Consider the following 17287-nt stretch of genomic DNA (forward strand, 5'->3'; position numbering starts at 1 on the left):
ACAAATGCAGCTTTTCCAATCAATTCTGCTTTCAAGATTCACATTTATTTCCTTCCCCCACTACTCACTTCTCTGAAATGCTAATGTGGTTAAAGACTGCTTTGCCCAAAACACATAGCTCAGCGTTAAGTTTATCTGTCACAGATGTTCATATCCTCTGCATCAACCTGGTAGCACTCTCCTTTCCCAAAAAGTATCAAATGGAAACTAGAGGAAACAACATCCTGATTTTCTCTGATCAAGCAGTGGTTTCCTCTGGGAATTCATGGAAAGTCAGAGGCAGGGGAAGCCAAATAAGTTATTATTGTTCCTGCAGGAGTATTCCCTGCTCAACGTTTTGCCCATCCCAGGCTTCCAGCTCTTCCATAAGAAAAGATAAGCTGTGTTTGTATTTCAAGTTAAGCACAGGAGCACTTGCAGAAGACTAACTTACTGTTTCAAATAAGTTGTGTTCTGTCAAAATGCAGCAAACTTTGAAACCTCAAAACCCTGACACACGTTCCATTTTTTTCACTGGTCCTGGGAAGGATTCTGCATCTGAAGTGAAATCCAGATTTTATTTTCTGAAGCATTTTTATTTTAAAAAGCCTTTATAATATTTCCCATTCACTTATGTTCGTTAGATAGATATACAATTAAAATGACCATTTAAGTTGACATCGTGTTTCTCAAGTTTCAAATGCACTTGATTGGAAACAGATGAGGAATCATGGCTAAGGATGGAAATTTCTGTGCTAAGTTTCACTTCAGTTGGCATAGCAATTATTTGCCATACGAGTTCACTTGGAAGAAAGCTCTTTCTTCTGCTGCTACATGCAGGCAGTACCTAATGGACTCAGATCAATGCATAAGCAGAACAGATTCCAAAAGCAGCTCTTCCATGCCAGTTATTCAGTTTCAAGATTCTCACCTGACCATCTGATACCTTTTTCCCCTCAGGAGATGCACGTGGCCCTTGGAGTGCTACAAATGACACAACCCTCACTTTCCTCCAAAATGGGAAGGGAAATACCACAAAGGTAGTGTGAGGTACATTTGTGAGGAGGGTATCTGGTTCCTGGATGTGCTCCATGGAGTAAGAACTTTGCACCTCAGTAAGGGCTTTGACACACAGGGAGGTAAGGGATGGACAGGGACACGATCAGATGACCATTACTTTGCAGAACCATTTGTCTATTAAGAAAACATGCTTCTTACTCGGCATAGCATAATATTAGATCAAATAGAGAAGTAAAAGATTTTAAAACCCTTTTAAAATTAAATGTTTATTACATCTCTGAAGTAAGGCCAAGATAAGAACTCAAGAATCCTATAGTTTCGGTCAGGACAGTGTGAATCAAGGGCAGAGAAATCACTTAAATGGGTGCCCCGCTGGACACTGAAGGAAAAACTGATGTCAGTGATGGGAGTCATCTTGATGTTTGTCACAGTATTTGCTTCAATTGTGCAGCTAATGGGAAGCACAAAGAAGCTGAGAAGGAGACACAAAACCTGCAGCTTTTCCTGTAACAGGACTTTTCAGGTTAGCAACAGTGTTTAGTGTTTATAATTATATTCTCATCAGACAAGGCCACTAGAATTGAAGGCTGGGATTATTTTGCAACAGAGAGCTTAAAAACTCACTAGAAAGTGAATAAGAACTTAGCAGGAATAGGAGATATTCATTCAGGCAGACTTTTGTCTTACTGAAGATTCCCCTGAGAATCAGAGATTTAGGGTTTATTGCTCATTTTCCCAGTGACTCAGGTAATAATTCTATGCAGTTTCTGCAAAGCATTGTTCAGCTAAGCCTTCAATGCAAGTTGTCAGCTGGTTCAGTAAAGGACAAGGAAAGACACTGGAAGTGGAATTTATAGCTGTTCTGTGACTGTACTATGAAGTAATTCTAAGCACCATTAGAAAAAAAAGTTTTAAAGGACCTCTCTCAACCCCTATTATCTGGGGAAAAAATACAATGTATAACTTCTTAAAAGCTCACCTCCACAAAGATAAGAAAGCCCTCCTGATGCTATCACATGCACACTAACAAAGCAAGAGAAAATTCAATGTTAAAAGTTTTTCTTTTCCCAGCAACAACTCGCTTTCCCTTCTTTCTTCTCACTTCAGCTCAAGCCAAGTTGGAAGAAGTACCCCCAAGTAAAACTGCTACCATTACAAGCACTGGAACTGCAAGGAGCTAGAGTTACTTTCCTTTCAAAGCAGAAAGGATAGCCACAAAAATCTAAAGGCACACACACAGAATCCTCACAGGGGACAGACCAAGCTCTGCTTTTATCACCAGAGTGCCTGAAACGAGCAAATGGCTTCAACCGTACAATACTGGCAAATGTCTTCAGCTACAAGCAGCCACATTTGAAGACTTAAAAAGCAATAGAAAAGGAGGCAGCAGCTTGAGCAAGAGGGTAAAGAGAGCTGAGGGAACAGCAGGAGGGATTCAGCACCTTGCAGAACTGATCCTTCTGACATGACTGGCTACTGCCTATTAAATCCTGTGTCCAGCTGGGGATATTGCCCCACCTTCACTCTGTTAAGATAAAACAGTATGTTGAGAGTTTGCAGAAAAGTTCTTTGACAGACACAAATTATGTGAACTTTTCATTTGGCAACTGCTGGCAGTAAGGCTGTGCTCCAAGTTATCTGCAAAAAGAAAACTCTCAAGTCAGAGAAGCTGCCTTAAAGTCCTCTTTTAGCAGCACACTTGGCCAGCAGGTCTACAGAGCAACGGCCAAAAACACGTACACAAAAGCAACAACAAAACATCACATCATCAGACAGAAGTAGCTGCAAAACTCTAAGACAACATATATTTTAATGGTGACACAGCTACCAGTTCTGAGTTTCTTATGTCAGTTTAAAATCTCATTAAAGCTTATTGGTTACTTATTGAAAAAGAAAAAAAAAGAAAACGCAACCTCTACTTCCTATTACAGTCAGTAGGTCGAAATGATCCCTGTTTGATGACATCATCAATGACATTTTAGAGATTTGGTCCTTAGCAAGAAACAAAGATGACTGATCATTATCAAGCACAAAGCTTGTACTTAACCTCACTACACATCATTGCCTGTACCAAGACTGACAGCTATAAAGGGAATCAGGACTGCTCCACCAATTTCGCAGTACCATTTCTGTCTGCTTCAACTGTGATGTTGCTTTCTATCAGGAAGTTCACAAGGAAGGTTTTGCAGCAGAAAACTAGGGAAAGAAGAAGCCCTACAAGTTTTAGATGTTGGAAATCGATAACAACTGGAGGAAGAGAGAGAAAAGAGATGCCACTTGTAAGTAACGTTCTGGCATTTGCTTTACCTATTGATTAGCAAGGGCAACAAATGCAGATGAGGAGGATAGAAGAGCTGATGATAGAAAATCAATGGCTTCTTTACAGGAGACACTCAATAGAGTGAAGGAAATTTGCCATTCTGCAGAAATCACTTCAGGTGGATGTGGACTGTTACTGTCTCCCATTTCCCAAAGAAGGAGAATGCTGCTGCCCATGTCTTTCACCTCCCACCTACCTCTCATTAGCTTGCACAGCTCTGAGCTCTGTGGAGTAAGAAAAGAGAAAAAGCCCAGCACTACTCATGAGCCTGCTGCCAACACACTGATTGGCCTTGGGCCATCATTTCTGTAAAATAACTCAGAAGATACTTCTTCCCACCACCTAAGTGCTGTGCTGCTAATGCTTACATGGTGTTTTGAATATATCAAAGAGTAGAACAAGCAGCTGTTACTATAAATTCACAACTGACCACACTTTATTAAGCTGGAGCTGAGGGAAACCTCAAACTCACTGCGATCTATTTGATAATTCCTTCATTTATTTTTCTGTATACATAAACACATGCAGGGGGCTAAGACACTTTAGTTAGATCCAGTAGATCTATTTTATGTCATTATATCACCATAATTTCATCTTCATACTGACACTGCTTGATTGAGTCTGTAACCTGGATCCATGCCCTGCCAGCCAGAGCACTCACCAGGTTGACGAAGTCCTGGTAGCAGATCCGCCCCTCTGAGTTGCTGTCTGCCAGGGCCAAGAGGACCTCCAGCTTGTGGGGGTCCAGCTCTGAGCCGTGTCTCTGGAGAAGGGAACGAAACTTCTCCGTGCTGATATAGCCGGTGTTGTCAGGATCAAACTGGAATAGGAAGGGAAAGCGTCAGGATTAACCATTCCATGTTACATAAAACTCTGACCTCCTATGTATTCTTTATGTGCTGCAAACCTACAGGCATCCTGAGGGCTGCTGGATGCTCCAGTGATCTTCGGCTTCTTTGTACTGCGAAGGAAACTACAGAGCACCCTGTTGCTGAGATGAGCCAATCCATGTGTCATTATCCCACTTCCACACAAGCTTCAGGTAAGTTGTCTCTCCTCACCCTCCCTCCCTCCCTATCAATTCTCTTGGCAATTTTTTATACCCTACCCTATCTGGACTATCAAGCAGATGGGAGATGAAGCCTGTGAGACAAAGCATACTGGAATGAGTTTTACACCTATCTTTCCTATCTTTCCTAACACAATTTCAACACAGGAACATCATCCCTGCTCATGTACTTTCTGTTCAGTCTTCATGATAACTTTCCAGATCATCTCTAACTTCAACATAGAAGTGCTTTCAATGCTGAAGAGCTCTTTAGAGATGAATTGGAACAAGACTTTGGACAGAAAGCAAAGCATTAAGCCAAACTATAAATAGCAAGGCAGCCACATGCCTATTTCAGAATATAAATGAAACTCATTAGAAAGAAAGTCCCAGGTGAGATTTAGAGGGAATCCCACTCTGACCAAAAAAGTCACTGTTTTCTGTCAGTCCAAATGGTTCATCTCCTAAAAGTGACACTGAACAAAAGGAGACAGCTTTGCAAAGTTGTCTGAACTTAGAACTGCTTCCAGCCCCTAACTGGCATGGAGCTCCCCAGGGCACTCAGCCAAGGGCTGCCAGCGCTCCGCCAGGCACACTGCCCCAGCAAAGCCTGCCCTGGCACCACGCTGAGCATGTTTGTTTCTTTTGTCTTTGAAACTGAGCGCATGCAAGCGGCCAGACGATCCAGCACTGGCCGTGGTGCAGTCTGAGCTCTGCCAGCTCTTCGTTGCTGGGAGATTTGCCTTTGATTTCCCAAACTTGGCTCTGAGCAGCCTGGTGCTTACTGGCCTCCTTTTGTAGATAATGATATCGAGCTTGTTGGCTAGACTGAATGGCTGTCAGGGGCAGGGTGGTCAGGAGAGAGTCTTTTCATGGTAACATTTGGGACATAAAGAGCCTTGGCAGAGCCCTAAAGTTCCTGACAATCCTCACTCTTTCCTAACAGAACAAAAGCTGAGCAGGCGCCAGGCCTTCAATCAGACACAGCGGAGTAAAGGCTGCCTTGGCAAGGGAGCGGGTGAGCAGAGCGATGTGGCAGAGGATGCAGCCTGCCAGCAGCAGGGCTGGCACCGCTCTGCCATCAGCAGAACAGCTAAAGTAATATCCTCGAGCACAGGCAGCTTGTTTAGAGGCTGCAGCACCACGTGTGAGGACTTGAAGGACTTGGCGCCGGTTCCTTCTGGCTTAAGCCAAGTACTTTTCTCCCACCGGTGACTGCTACCACTGGCTGCTTTGTAGAGAAGGAGCTGCCTAAATGGAGCTGGGAAGATCACAGTCCCTTGCTGGAACAAGATATTTTGTCAGAAGCTGCTGGGGGAATTGGATTACACAAAACAAGACAAACCAAATGACCAGCAGGCAGTCAGATCTGGGTACTCGCTATCTGCAAAGGGTTGTTCTGTCCTTGTGAGGTGGCCTGGATGTATGCTTCCTGACAGTTGGCACCCAGAGCCAAAGGTGGATTTCATCAGCTGTTTACTGTTAAACAAGGGCTTAGTATTAATCCCTGGACAAGTTTGGCTCCACTACTTCAGTCACCCCAATTTAATGCTTTGAATTAAACTGAATCTTAAAACCAATTCAAATATTAGGGCTTCTCCACAAGGCTCAGCCCTGATACTTTCTGGCTCTTGCTGGGAAGTTGCAGGCAGCCGACTTTTGCGATTCCTAATCCCAGAAGCAAATAAAGGAAATAAGTATTAAATAAGTATTATTAGCATAATACCTGAGATGACCTTTCTCAAGGGAATCAGCAGAAGCAGAGAGATGGCTCATTCAGTGAATGGAACTAACACCTGCTATCCCACAGGCTGTACTGTTTTCATCCTTGTTTCCTAAAAACGTTTGGCCCAACCACAGCTCTACTTAAGTATATCTGGGCATTTAGAATGTATCTTGTCTAGGATAAAACCTTTTGCTCTTTGAAGGCTTAAATGCCTCCCAGCTTGAGGGCCAGGGTCAGTAAGAGAAGAGTGGGAATCTCCCCCATGCTGTGCGCTCACTTTTTGACTTTGTAGAAAGACCAATGGCCACAGCAGTGGGAAACATCGATATTCCTTCAAAGGTCAAAAGAGATACAAGTGCTGAAGCATGCAGGCTCCCAAAGCACACAGAGCTACTCAGATCACAAAACACTTTCCCCAGACTTTGTTCTGCTTTAAAGCCTGCTGAAAAGAGACACTTAGTGACCAGGAACAGAGATTACATAAGCAGTTCCGAACTTCGAACCAGCCCACAAGGACACAAGGTTCTGCTGCTTCTCTCACCAACACGGCGTCAGACATCAACACGCTGTCGCTGCCTTAGGCAGCATGTTTCCCTCTTTCACATTACTATGTGTAATTTTCATTTTGGCTAAGCTAATGATAACAGTTAGAAATAAGTTGGAAATAAAACTTCGGATTTGGGCAGCGTGAAAGAGAACAGTAAATAAGTGGCATCTGAACTGAAAATGTCTGTCTCAGAACAGGACTAGAATGCAGCTTCCATTGACAACCTGGAACAGAATGTTTTACTGTAAACCCCATCTGTAAGGGAATTCTCTTATTTTTAAGTATTTTTTCTATCAAATCAAATAAAGACACTTTAAACTCATCTGTCTCCACAACACTCAAAATCCATCCCAACACAGCAAACCACCTCAAACCTGCTTCTGATATTGCAGCTAAACACAGAAATCGAGGAGTTGAGCCGGTCCTGCAGAACAAGCCTCTCCATGCACAGCAAAAGCAAGCTGTGACAGCACACTCACAACAATTGGGTCCATCAATTAAAAAAAAGAGGCAACTGACCTTTGCTAGGCGCTTCATGTATTTATCCATGATGATCCACTTCTCCCACAAGCTCAGTCAAGCACCTTTGTCTCAGAGAGGCTGCACTGAGCCCCAGCCCCACAGGGCTGAGCCTCCCAGCACCAAAGCAGCCCAGTGGCTTCCTCAAGCTTGGTTACTTCTGCCTCTGCTAAACGTACACGTACTTGGACAGACAAGTGCAACCCAACCACTGCAGGGCTAAGGAAGGCTGACTGCCCCCCTCTACTCCCAAACAATGGGATACTAACGGCAATTTCATGCAAGGTTTCCTCCAGATTTCAATGACAATCACTCTTAACTCCCTTGATCCTCAACCAGGCTCTTAAGCAAAAATGTAAATATGTTAATGACTGTAGCAGCCATCTGACCCAAGATCTTAATTCCCTAGCCCAAACAACATGGGTTTTTTTGTTTGTTTTCCTATTTCTTATTTTAGAGCAAATAGTTCATAAAAGTAAGGACACCACTGCAAGACAAAAATACGAGGAGGGGGCTCAAAACCTGAATAGAAGTAGGAAACCAGATTAGGAAAGAAAATAATCCCACATTGTTCCTCCTCTTTAATTAAAGACACATCAGCCACGGCTGAGTGAGCAAGTAGGGTGGAGGCTGATGCTGCAGACAGACAATTGGTGTCTTGGGAAAAGGCAGGCACTTCACACAGCACGGCCAGCTGCTTCTCTGCTCCGTGGCAAACAGCCCTCTGGGGCATCAGTGCAGCTGGAGAGTCAACAGCTGAACTGGGCACAATGTGAGGGTGCTTGGCTGGGTTTGGAGTTGCAGATCTGACCCAGGAGCAGAGAATTTCCTACCAACCGTGGTTTCTCACATTGAGGGGCTTTGTCTTGGCATGGAGAGAATATGTCACTCCAATCGTAAGTTCTCTTCATAATGGGCAAGGCTCCAAGAAATTTATCTAATTTGGATGTTAGCTGGGGGTTGAATTACTCCCTTCAAAATAGAATTGTTCCATGGTTCAGCAATGCCTTCACTTGTGGAAGAGACCAGCCTGGCTGTCAGGCCTCCTGGCACTGCCCCCAGCTCTGCTCTGCACTAAGAGGCAGGTTCCGAAAAGAAATTGCCCCGAGTTTTAGCCACTCCTCTTGAGACACAGAAATGGCAACTGCTGCTTTATCTTCCACCACAAAGGAGCTGTCAATAGAAGGCCTGCTTCTTGCTCACATGTAGGCTTCTTCCCATGACTGGCACTAGAAAGGAGAGCCAACTATGTTAAGTTTTTTCATCTCTGATGGGTTCAAAAAGAACTCAGAGTTTGCTGGCTTTGAACATCAGACCATTATACAGCACAGTCTCTGCAATCTACAGATGCTAACGTGCACTGGGAACTCAGACCACCTCCAGCCTCAAGGGCCATGCTGTAGTAAAAGCAACAGACCCCGAGTCAACACGTGAATTTGACAGACTCCACGTCCAGGCTGTGAAAAGATATGTAGGATTGGCATTGAAGATCTCCTGAAGATAAGTTAGATATCTTACCAGAGCAGCTCATTCTCTATCTTTCCACAGTCTCTGGAGTCATGCTGGGAGCTCACTTTTTTTTTTTTTTTTTAAACATGCATATAACATATAATTTACATATAACATATATATTATATATAACATATGTAGCATTTCATGCTTTGATGAAAATTAAAGGAATGACAAGGCAGAAGGTGGAACTGCCTCATAATATCTAGGGGAGGGCAGGAGAAAGGTCTGCTTTAACAGTTTCATCACTATCTGGTGGCAATGACTTTCCCAACAACTTAATGATCCTGCTGTCCTTTCTAACAGGATGAAGTGCACATGCGAGGAGGAACCCTAATCCAGAAGAGATGAAGGCCAATGTATACCCTTTCACCTCAAAATTCATCTTTTCACCATTAAGTCACCAAATCTGAGTCTCATGAACATGTGTGGCAAAATGTTAGTGCTGGCTTCAGTGATGTACACTCCCTTTGTTAATAATGAATTCAACCACCACTGCTCAGTCAATATGAAGTGATTACGGGCTTTCCAGCTGTACTTTTAACACATGCTAGATTGCTTTGACCTGAGGTGAACTTGAGGGCTGGAAACATCACCCAGCTCTCAAAAGCCAGATTATATTTAAGCACAAAAGAAATAACCTCGCTAACTCACCAGACAGGGCCCCTAGACATCACCCACTCCATAGGAGAGCTGCTGTAAGAGAGCAAAATACTCTCCAGCTCAGCATTTGCGGTGTCTGCAGAACACACAGCCCATCACCTGGATGTGTGTAACCATTCCTCTGTGTGCAGCACATGGCAAAGTGGAAATGGAGGGAGCTGGTCTAAGATGCCCTTTTCTTTGGAGATTCAGGAATGCACCACTGTAGAGTTATTAAGCAAACAGAAAAGAAGGTTTTGGGAAGGTTTGATCCTTGGTGTTGCAGACTTCTGGAGTGAGCCAACAAGTCTCTCAGAGCCCCTTGACTTCCCTGTCTACAAGGCAAAAGCGATGTAGCTGTGCCTTCATGGCCCTGCACAGTGAGTGCTGGGTAGCAGTTACAGAGCATGACAGGGTGATAACTACAACAACGAAGTGCAATTAGCAAGCCACAAGGCCAAGCAGTACAGGGAGAACGTGAACACAGATGGCCTTCTGCCAAGGTTTCACATAGAGAAACTAATCAGCCTTTCCAAAACCAAAGCCAGTGACGACTGGGACAAGGGCCCATCAGCCAGACACCACAAAGAACTCCTGCCCTTACCTCCCTGACTGTAGAATTTCAGATCCTGGTCCAAGCAACTACCGATATACAACAGACTAAGCAAAGCCTGCATTCAGAGACCCCAGGAAATTCTTTCCCTGCTGGGAAAGCCTATCATGCTCAGGCAAGTACCCAAAATACACGTTTCCACCACCAAGAACATTTTTAAATGCAGCTCTCTTCCTTCTCCTTCCTATGTCTGTGGGATTCTGAATGCAAGTCCTCCAGAGACACAGAGAGGAGAGAGCCAAGATGCACTCACAGGGCCTGCTGAATCAGCTTTCAGTCTTCTGCTGCCTCAATGACCCACCACTCTGAGCAACCCTGTTGCCGTGCTCCAGATCAGCCTCCTGGCAGAACACGCACAGGAATCAGCCTCCAGCCTGAGCTGGGAAATTACAAAGCCTTCAAGCCACCCAGAATTATTATATTATATATATATTATTATAAATTATTCAAAATAGGCCACTGTGCTGGCTTTGAAACCAAAGCCACACCCTAAAAAGAAGCCAGGGTAAACAGAAGCTCCATTATCAGTAACACTGACGAGGAAGACAACGTAGCACTGAAAGTGAGGGAGATAATTACATGATTAATGAGATGGCACGGATGGCAGGAGATGCCCTCCATTCTGCCACAAGACTTCATGCAGAAAGATGTGTTTATAGACTCAGCCTTCTCCAGCTCTGCTTCTTCCTCTTCTATTATTTATGTAACTGCATTAAGACTAATGGAAAGAAGCCGAGGCACTCTGAAACAATTTTATTTATTTATTTTTAGATGGAAATATGGTTTTTAATCTTGACCCTGGGCTGGTCATATTGCACATTTTGTTGGATAGACATCCTCAACCAATGCAACAGGCCAGGCAAGCAGGGCAGCTTACAGCTCAGTCTTGAAAGTCATAAATCTTACATCACCAGTCCAGCCCTGCTGACTAACTGGACAACCACAGGCCAAATCTCCACATAGCTTTGTCTTTGCATGCTTTGCTGGTCTAGGTTCTAACATTTCCAACAACAACAAACAGCCCAAATACAGACTTTAGAAGAAATAAGCAAAGATACAGGTTAACAACCATAATTAGAGAGCTAGCGTAATTGAGAGAATAGAAGTCACATTCCTCAGCAATAGAAAATTTAAAGTGACTCAACTCCCCAACCCCAGAACTGCAACAGCTGAAAACAAAGGAGAAAACAAGGCAGGATGGAGAGACAGGAAAACCAGACTGAAAATGACATTTAGGACATGGCAATACTTCTCTGATTCATGCATCATTCTTGCAACGCTGGGAAGTGGGAAGAGCCTTCTCACCTGCAAGAGAGAAATCTTCCTCAAACAGTCCCACTGGGGATTAATTAGCCCACCAAGAGAGATGAACTTCTAGCAGACCATCCTCATAGAGCTTGCTGCAGACTGCTGCAGATTGGATGGTCACAGAAAAAGGAGAGCACAGACACAAAAGGAGGACTGGGGAAGGGGCAGGAGGAGAGGGCAGACCAGGCAGGCTGAGAGGAAGCCCAGATGAATGGAGAAGGGCAGGCAGGGATGTGAATGAGCAAAAAGGTGATGAATGGTAAGGAAGGCACAGAGCTTTACATAGGGCAGAGAGCAAAGACAGGCCTGAATGGAAAGAGTGAAAGATGCTGCTTGAATGGAAGGGGGAAGAGGGAGGAGAAATGAGGCAGAGAGAGAGCAGAGCAGCACACAGTTAAACACTGCAAACAGAATAGCTTCCCACACAGACTTGACAAGGCCTTAAAGAGAGGGAGACAAGTAACACAGCATGAACTTTAATCCAGGAGCAGAAAAGCTGCCTGGAGCAGACAGTGTTACCATCGTCTACCCCTGCATAATCCCTCCACCATCAGACAACTTCTTTGCCCCCAGTCAGCAGATTCTCATGAACCCAGCACAACTCAAACAGCAGCCACCAAAGGCCAAACAGCCCCCATCAAAAGGGGCTGTAGCAAAACTGAGCCACTGGCGTGGAAATAGCTGGTGGGATAAAGTAGCAAGATAATTACAAGGATCAACCCAACAGATGCAAGTGTAACACTATCCAACTACATACAGTTTGCATGTGCAACACAGAAACACTGCTTATCATCTGTGTTGTCTACAGAGCTTCCCATCAATTTCTAACACCAGAATAATGTTTTCAAAACAAAACTTTTCCAGGTAAAATTTGGAGATTTCAGTCATGCCAAGACTTTCCCGTGAATCTGCCTTAGCTTTCAACACTGATCATTTAGAGGGAATTCCCTCAAATTCCATAAGGTCAATATAGTGGGCAATAACGTTTTTAAAGTTTTTCATTAGAAAACTGTTATTTGTGTTTAGGTAATGTGAACCCAGGGCAGTGGCCTAATTCACCCAAGGATGCAGGAGACTTAAAACATGACTGTAGATGAAATGAGTTGCTTCTGCTCCAGCCACCGCCATGTAGCACTCCTACCTAGTAACAGACTAGTAAAAATTGGAAATTGCCAAACATTCGTGGGGGGATTTTTAAGTAGGGTTTAAAACAGACAAAAGGTCAAAGAACTCCCAGGAAGTACATTGAGGTTGATGATATCTACAAACGAGATGTCCAAGTGAGTCTCTGTTGGAAACAGCAGGGACGTGAGGCTGATGTGTGTTTGCACAGGAATACACAAGCATACAGCAGTGCTAGAGGGACAGCAAGAGTTTGTAGAAAGGATGCTCTGGCAAGCTTTGAACATTGCAGCTTCACAGGACAGTTTAGCCCATGAAGAAATGTAATTGCGAACAGAAGAGTGTCTTAGTTTTCTATCTATTAGCCTGGGTACTAGCACATCACATTGCATACAGCACTAGGCAGGAGGGTGAGAAAATATGAATAATTCTCAATTTAATGAAAGGAATGTGAGCTGCGCAGCTGCTGCAGTTCAAGCAAGCTCTAACAGCACCAGCCATTGCTTTGGGTCAAAAGATCATACCAGTTCAGCCTGCTTCCTGATTTGCACTCCATCCCAGCTGCCTTCCTCTCCCTTTAGTGCCTGCCTGCAGGAACGGCTAGCTCTCTGGAAGAAATCCAAACACAGGCAGGAGAGGTTACAAGTACTGTGGGGAATGACAACACAAGGCAGTTCACTATTTAGTCTAGAAGCATTCAAACAGGGTCAGCATCTACTAAAAACAAATGCTTACATACATAAATACTATGCAGAAGAAAGATTTCTTAGTTGGGACATTCAGGAGCTCAGGCATGCTGGAGGTTGCTGGAATCTACATCTCTGGGAAGTTGCAGCTGTTACCTCTGAATCAGACAGACTTTGCTGCCAGCAGCTAGTGACTGACAAGTCATTCCCTTCCAGAAAGGGCTGCTGCAGCATCCAAGAAGGAAGGAACCAAACTGCCCCCCTCCCCCCAACCCACATCCAGATGGAATTCTAGCTCTTTCCTGCTCCCCAGATCTAAGTGTCCCGTATCAGACAGCCAAGGCAAAACCACTATCACAGGCTAGTCAATCCTTTTACAGGACAATTAACTCAGGACAGTTGCAATGACTTCCTGACAATGTTGGTCTTTGTATAAGTCAACAGTAAATACAGACTGAGATGTTTTGTAAGGGTGGAGGGCAAGAGAAGGGCTGAGAGGACAGTGATGATAGTCCTGTCTAAAAGCAGTAATGCTCTTGGAAGTGCGGAGCTGATGGGCAAGGAAGGAGGCAGATACTGCAAATAAAAATCATTGATTGGAAGTCTGAAAAATACTCAGGGAAGCATAGCCATACAACAGATCCATGGAGCTGTCTCCGCACTTTACAACCTTCATTCTACAAAAAGAGAAAGTTTCGTAGCGTTTATCCAGCTAAGGCTCTCAGTCCACAGAGTTCGGGCATCTCAGAAGAGCTTCTGCAGAGCCAAATCTGGACACGACACAAACACCTCACCCAGAGCATCCACACACCCAGCCCTGCAATGACAGCTCTGGGTTACCTCAGTGCTTTTCAGCCCCACGAATCTCATACAAGCGCTCTATTGTTGTAGCCTTCCAGGGCCCATGTAGCAGCCACGGAAGAAACCTAAACAAAAAGTCATCAGCCCCTGAAATCCTGTCATACAAACAAGACTCTTCCCACCCACTGCCACAGGGACTGAAAGGAGAGGGACTGAACCCCCCTGCCCACCCCTGCCTGGTGGTCTTTTTGTTCCGTGACCTTCCCCTGCACAAACACAACCCCACAACAATCAGACAGGCAACATAATGCGGCAGTGCCGGCTTTCCCAGCCCTTCAAGGCGAGCTGAGGAGGGAAAGGAGGGAGAGCTGGGGAAAGCCGAAAGGACATGGGGATGAAGAACACCTGGGCAATGAAATAACAAGCAGTGTTACAATTCCTACTTCACAGTTCAGTAAGAACACCCTTAATGAAAGAAATAAAAGAGACGCTATCTCAAACAGCTTAAAATGACAGAGGAATACAAGCCAGTGGGATTTTCATATAATAATAATAATAATAATTCAACATTTCTAAACTCTGTGTATAACTTTCAACATTACCCCCAAGAAGCCCTAAAAATTGAGCCCCTTGTTGCAAACTCTGCTGGTTTTACTCATTTGTCTTTGAGATTTAAATTTACAGATGTATTAGATGTAAGGTGCCTTCAGGCCCCACAGTGTCCTTGCAAGGAAACAGATTCAGTTTGCTTAATGGTAGGACATACATCTCCTCTGGAAAAGGACAAGAGATCCCGAGGCCTTGTTAGGGGCAGATCAGAAAACCAACAGAGCAAGAGAAAAGCTCCTATCTTCTGAAATGTCAGCGGATTCTCCCCAGCATTTTGTGCGTGTAAAGGAAAAGGCAGACTCCACAGGAGAGCAAACCAAATAAAGCAAAAAGAAATATATTCTCTCAAGGCTTGGATTCAGTGAGCTTAGTGGGACCTTCAGCTGTGCTTCAGGGCATTGGAAATACAAGCTAAGTACTTTTAGAAGTGCAGGAGCCTGTGCTTTCTGAGATCCTGGCAGCCAAAGTGGTAACAGAAAGCAAGCAAAGCTGCAGGAAAGCACTTGTGTGATTCACAGACATATTGCCCCCTAGGGAGCATGTTACAGTAAGAAATGACATCTCAACTACTGCCCCTGCCCCACAGTGCTGTTATCATTACCCACATCCTTGATCAAAGCACTGCAATTGCACAGTAGAAAACCACCTAATGATGCAGGTATGACAACACTTCCATGGGGTGATGCAGCTGAAGTAAAGAGAGTCTTGTGGAGCCACACAGCTGCTGGGTGCACGAGGCCACATCTCAGCAGCTGGTTGCAGTGAGGGGAGTGGAGCTGCAACCAGTTCTTGCCTGTGACCTGACGTGAACTGGAGTAACTGGAAGAGCAGCAGCAATGAGCCTGCACACAACTGGCAAACTGCCCTCTGCAAGGAGACCGCCCCTCGTCAATCCAGTCCAGCCTTAATCCCCTGTGGAAGCGCCCCATCAGCACCATGCTAAGAGGCAATCTTCCAAACCAGATGCTAACAATTAACGATGGCAAAGATGAGGAATGAGAGGATGGATGGAAAATGAATACAACCAGGTTCTGCTCATCACAGTGAAAGTCTTGGAGGAGCTGGACAGGAGACGTACAGGTAAGATTTTTCGTGTTGTTTAGCCCCACAGTAACCACTACATATAGACATGCACTGGACAGTAACTACACTGCACCTGCAGCAACAGATGTGAGGCAGTGACAGTCTCACTATTTCTTCTCATTTGAAAGGAAGTACCATGGCCCAGCTGTACAGCTGCTCTGGGATCTGCATTACTTCTGTTCCACACAGGATAAACACAACCCTGCCACTGGTACGAGATGTGAACTGTGAGTCTCAGTATTTCCCCATCAGAGAGGGAAGAAGTGTGCTTTTCATTCAGCTCTTCCTGTGTACAGATATTTCAGCAGAAGCCATCTTCAAAAATAGGGTTACTCAGGCAATAGCAGAACTTCAGCACAGTTACCACGCAATCTACCACAGCTACCAACCCATAGCAGACTGCAAATCCCTGCTGCCTCCACCCAAAGCTTGGTGCTTCGCTAATTAAAATAACCATAGAAACCATGGGGAAAAAGGAATATCCAGACTTGAATGATCTTTCCCCTTGCCACAGCTCTGCAGTGCAGATCACAACATTCTCTGCATATTTGCTGCTTCCAATCCTCGTCCCAGGTTGGCAATAAGAGATGAAGAGCTGAAGTGTTTGTGTCTCAGAGCTCAGGGAAAAGCGAGAAGCAGCAATGATTTCAGAGTGCACCTCTCAACATCACCACCACATTATTCACGTGCTTGAAAACTGAAATTTATCACATAAACACTTTCCCAGGGTTGGCGTATGCTGTGTTTGCTCTAATAAAATCCTCAAAAGAAAACAAATATTTCCACACCTTCACGCTTAAAGAAACACTAAAAAAAATAAAATAAAATCAGGAAAAGTCCTTACCCTTCTGAAATTAGTAATGAAATCAGCATGGGGCCCAAAGGAAGCAAAGGGGCGGCCCTTCAGAAGGGCCATGATTTTGTCTTGTGTTTAAAACCCCACAGTGGCAGATCCATAAAGACCAACAGAATCCTTTCAGTCACGTACATCCCACCATGGAAGCATAAAACTTGTCTTTTCCTGAAGAACGGTTTATGAACACATGAACACATCTCCAAGGACTTATTCCTATGGACACCATGAATCTGAACTGCGATGCTCTGTTTTCAAATATTGGGTTTCACATTTTCACAGCTTCTTTGGAATGACATTTGATACACAAACGGTGTAAGTGATACTCACAGATACAACAGCCACTCCTCTATAACCATATGGCCTCTCTATCAGCATTGCTTTCATAGCAAATATAGCCTGAGCCACTGAATTCAAACAAGAGATATTTAGGTGACTTAAAAATTCAAGCATGCCATTGCCATGCAACATTAAATGCATTCATTTCTATGAGCATCAAATTCTACCTATTAATGGATCAGCCATCCTTTGCAGCTCCCAATTTACATATCCAGCCTGCAAGCTGCTGAGGGGCCACTGGGTGTGAAATACATTAATACATTAAATCAGAAAAGAAGAAACTAAGCTCACCATAATTCAACTTAATGGTCACATTTTCTTCATATGAAGCACCACCAAGTCCATGACTTACAAACACACAGCCCATGAAGGCACCCCAGATGCAATGGGAGACTGAACACCCCAGAGATTGTAAATGCAATACATGCAGTACACAACTGAAATGCATTCAAGTTCCATGCATCCTACATCCACCAGGTCACTAAAGCTTATGCTACTGCATACTAAAGAAGACAGTTTACCTGGACATATTTTACAACCCTAGACAAACTCTCAGCTCTTTT

The 17287-nt window shown here is 44.3% G+C and overlaps 1 protein-coding gene across 10 annotated transcripts in view; it reads right to left on the minus strand.

Annotated features, from left to right (window-relative positions):
• Positions 1-17287, minus strand: part of RHBDL3 (rhomboid like 3) — a 51899-nt gene that overhangs the window by 17512 nt on the left and 17100 nt on the right. For 4 of the 10 annotated variants that reach the window (XM_048965201.1, XM_048965203.1, XM_048965197.1 and 1 more), the window contains 2 exons: positions 12878-12961; positions 3981-4139 (listed from right to left, as the gene is read on the minus strand). In XM_048965201.1, coding sequence (XP_048821158.1) covers positions 3981-4139; positions 12878-12961 — 243 coding nt within the window. Of the gene's footprint in view, positions 1-3980; positions 4140-4230; positions 4293-7159; positions 7262-12877; positions 12962-17287 lie in introns of those variants that run through there. The other 6 variants (XM_048965206.1, XM_048965200.1, XM_048965199.1 and 3 more) reach the window with 3 other exon arrangements.

This window comes from Lagopus muta, chromosome 18, assembly GCF_023343835.1.
Source record: "Lagopus muta isolate bLagMut1 chromosome 18, bLagMut1 primary, whole genome shotgun sequence".
Lineage (NCBI taxonomy): Eukaryota > Metazoa > Chordata > Aves > Galliformes > Phasianidae > Lagopus > Lagopus muta.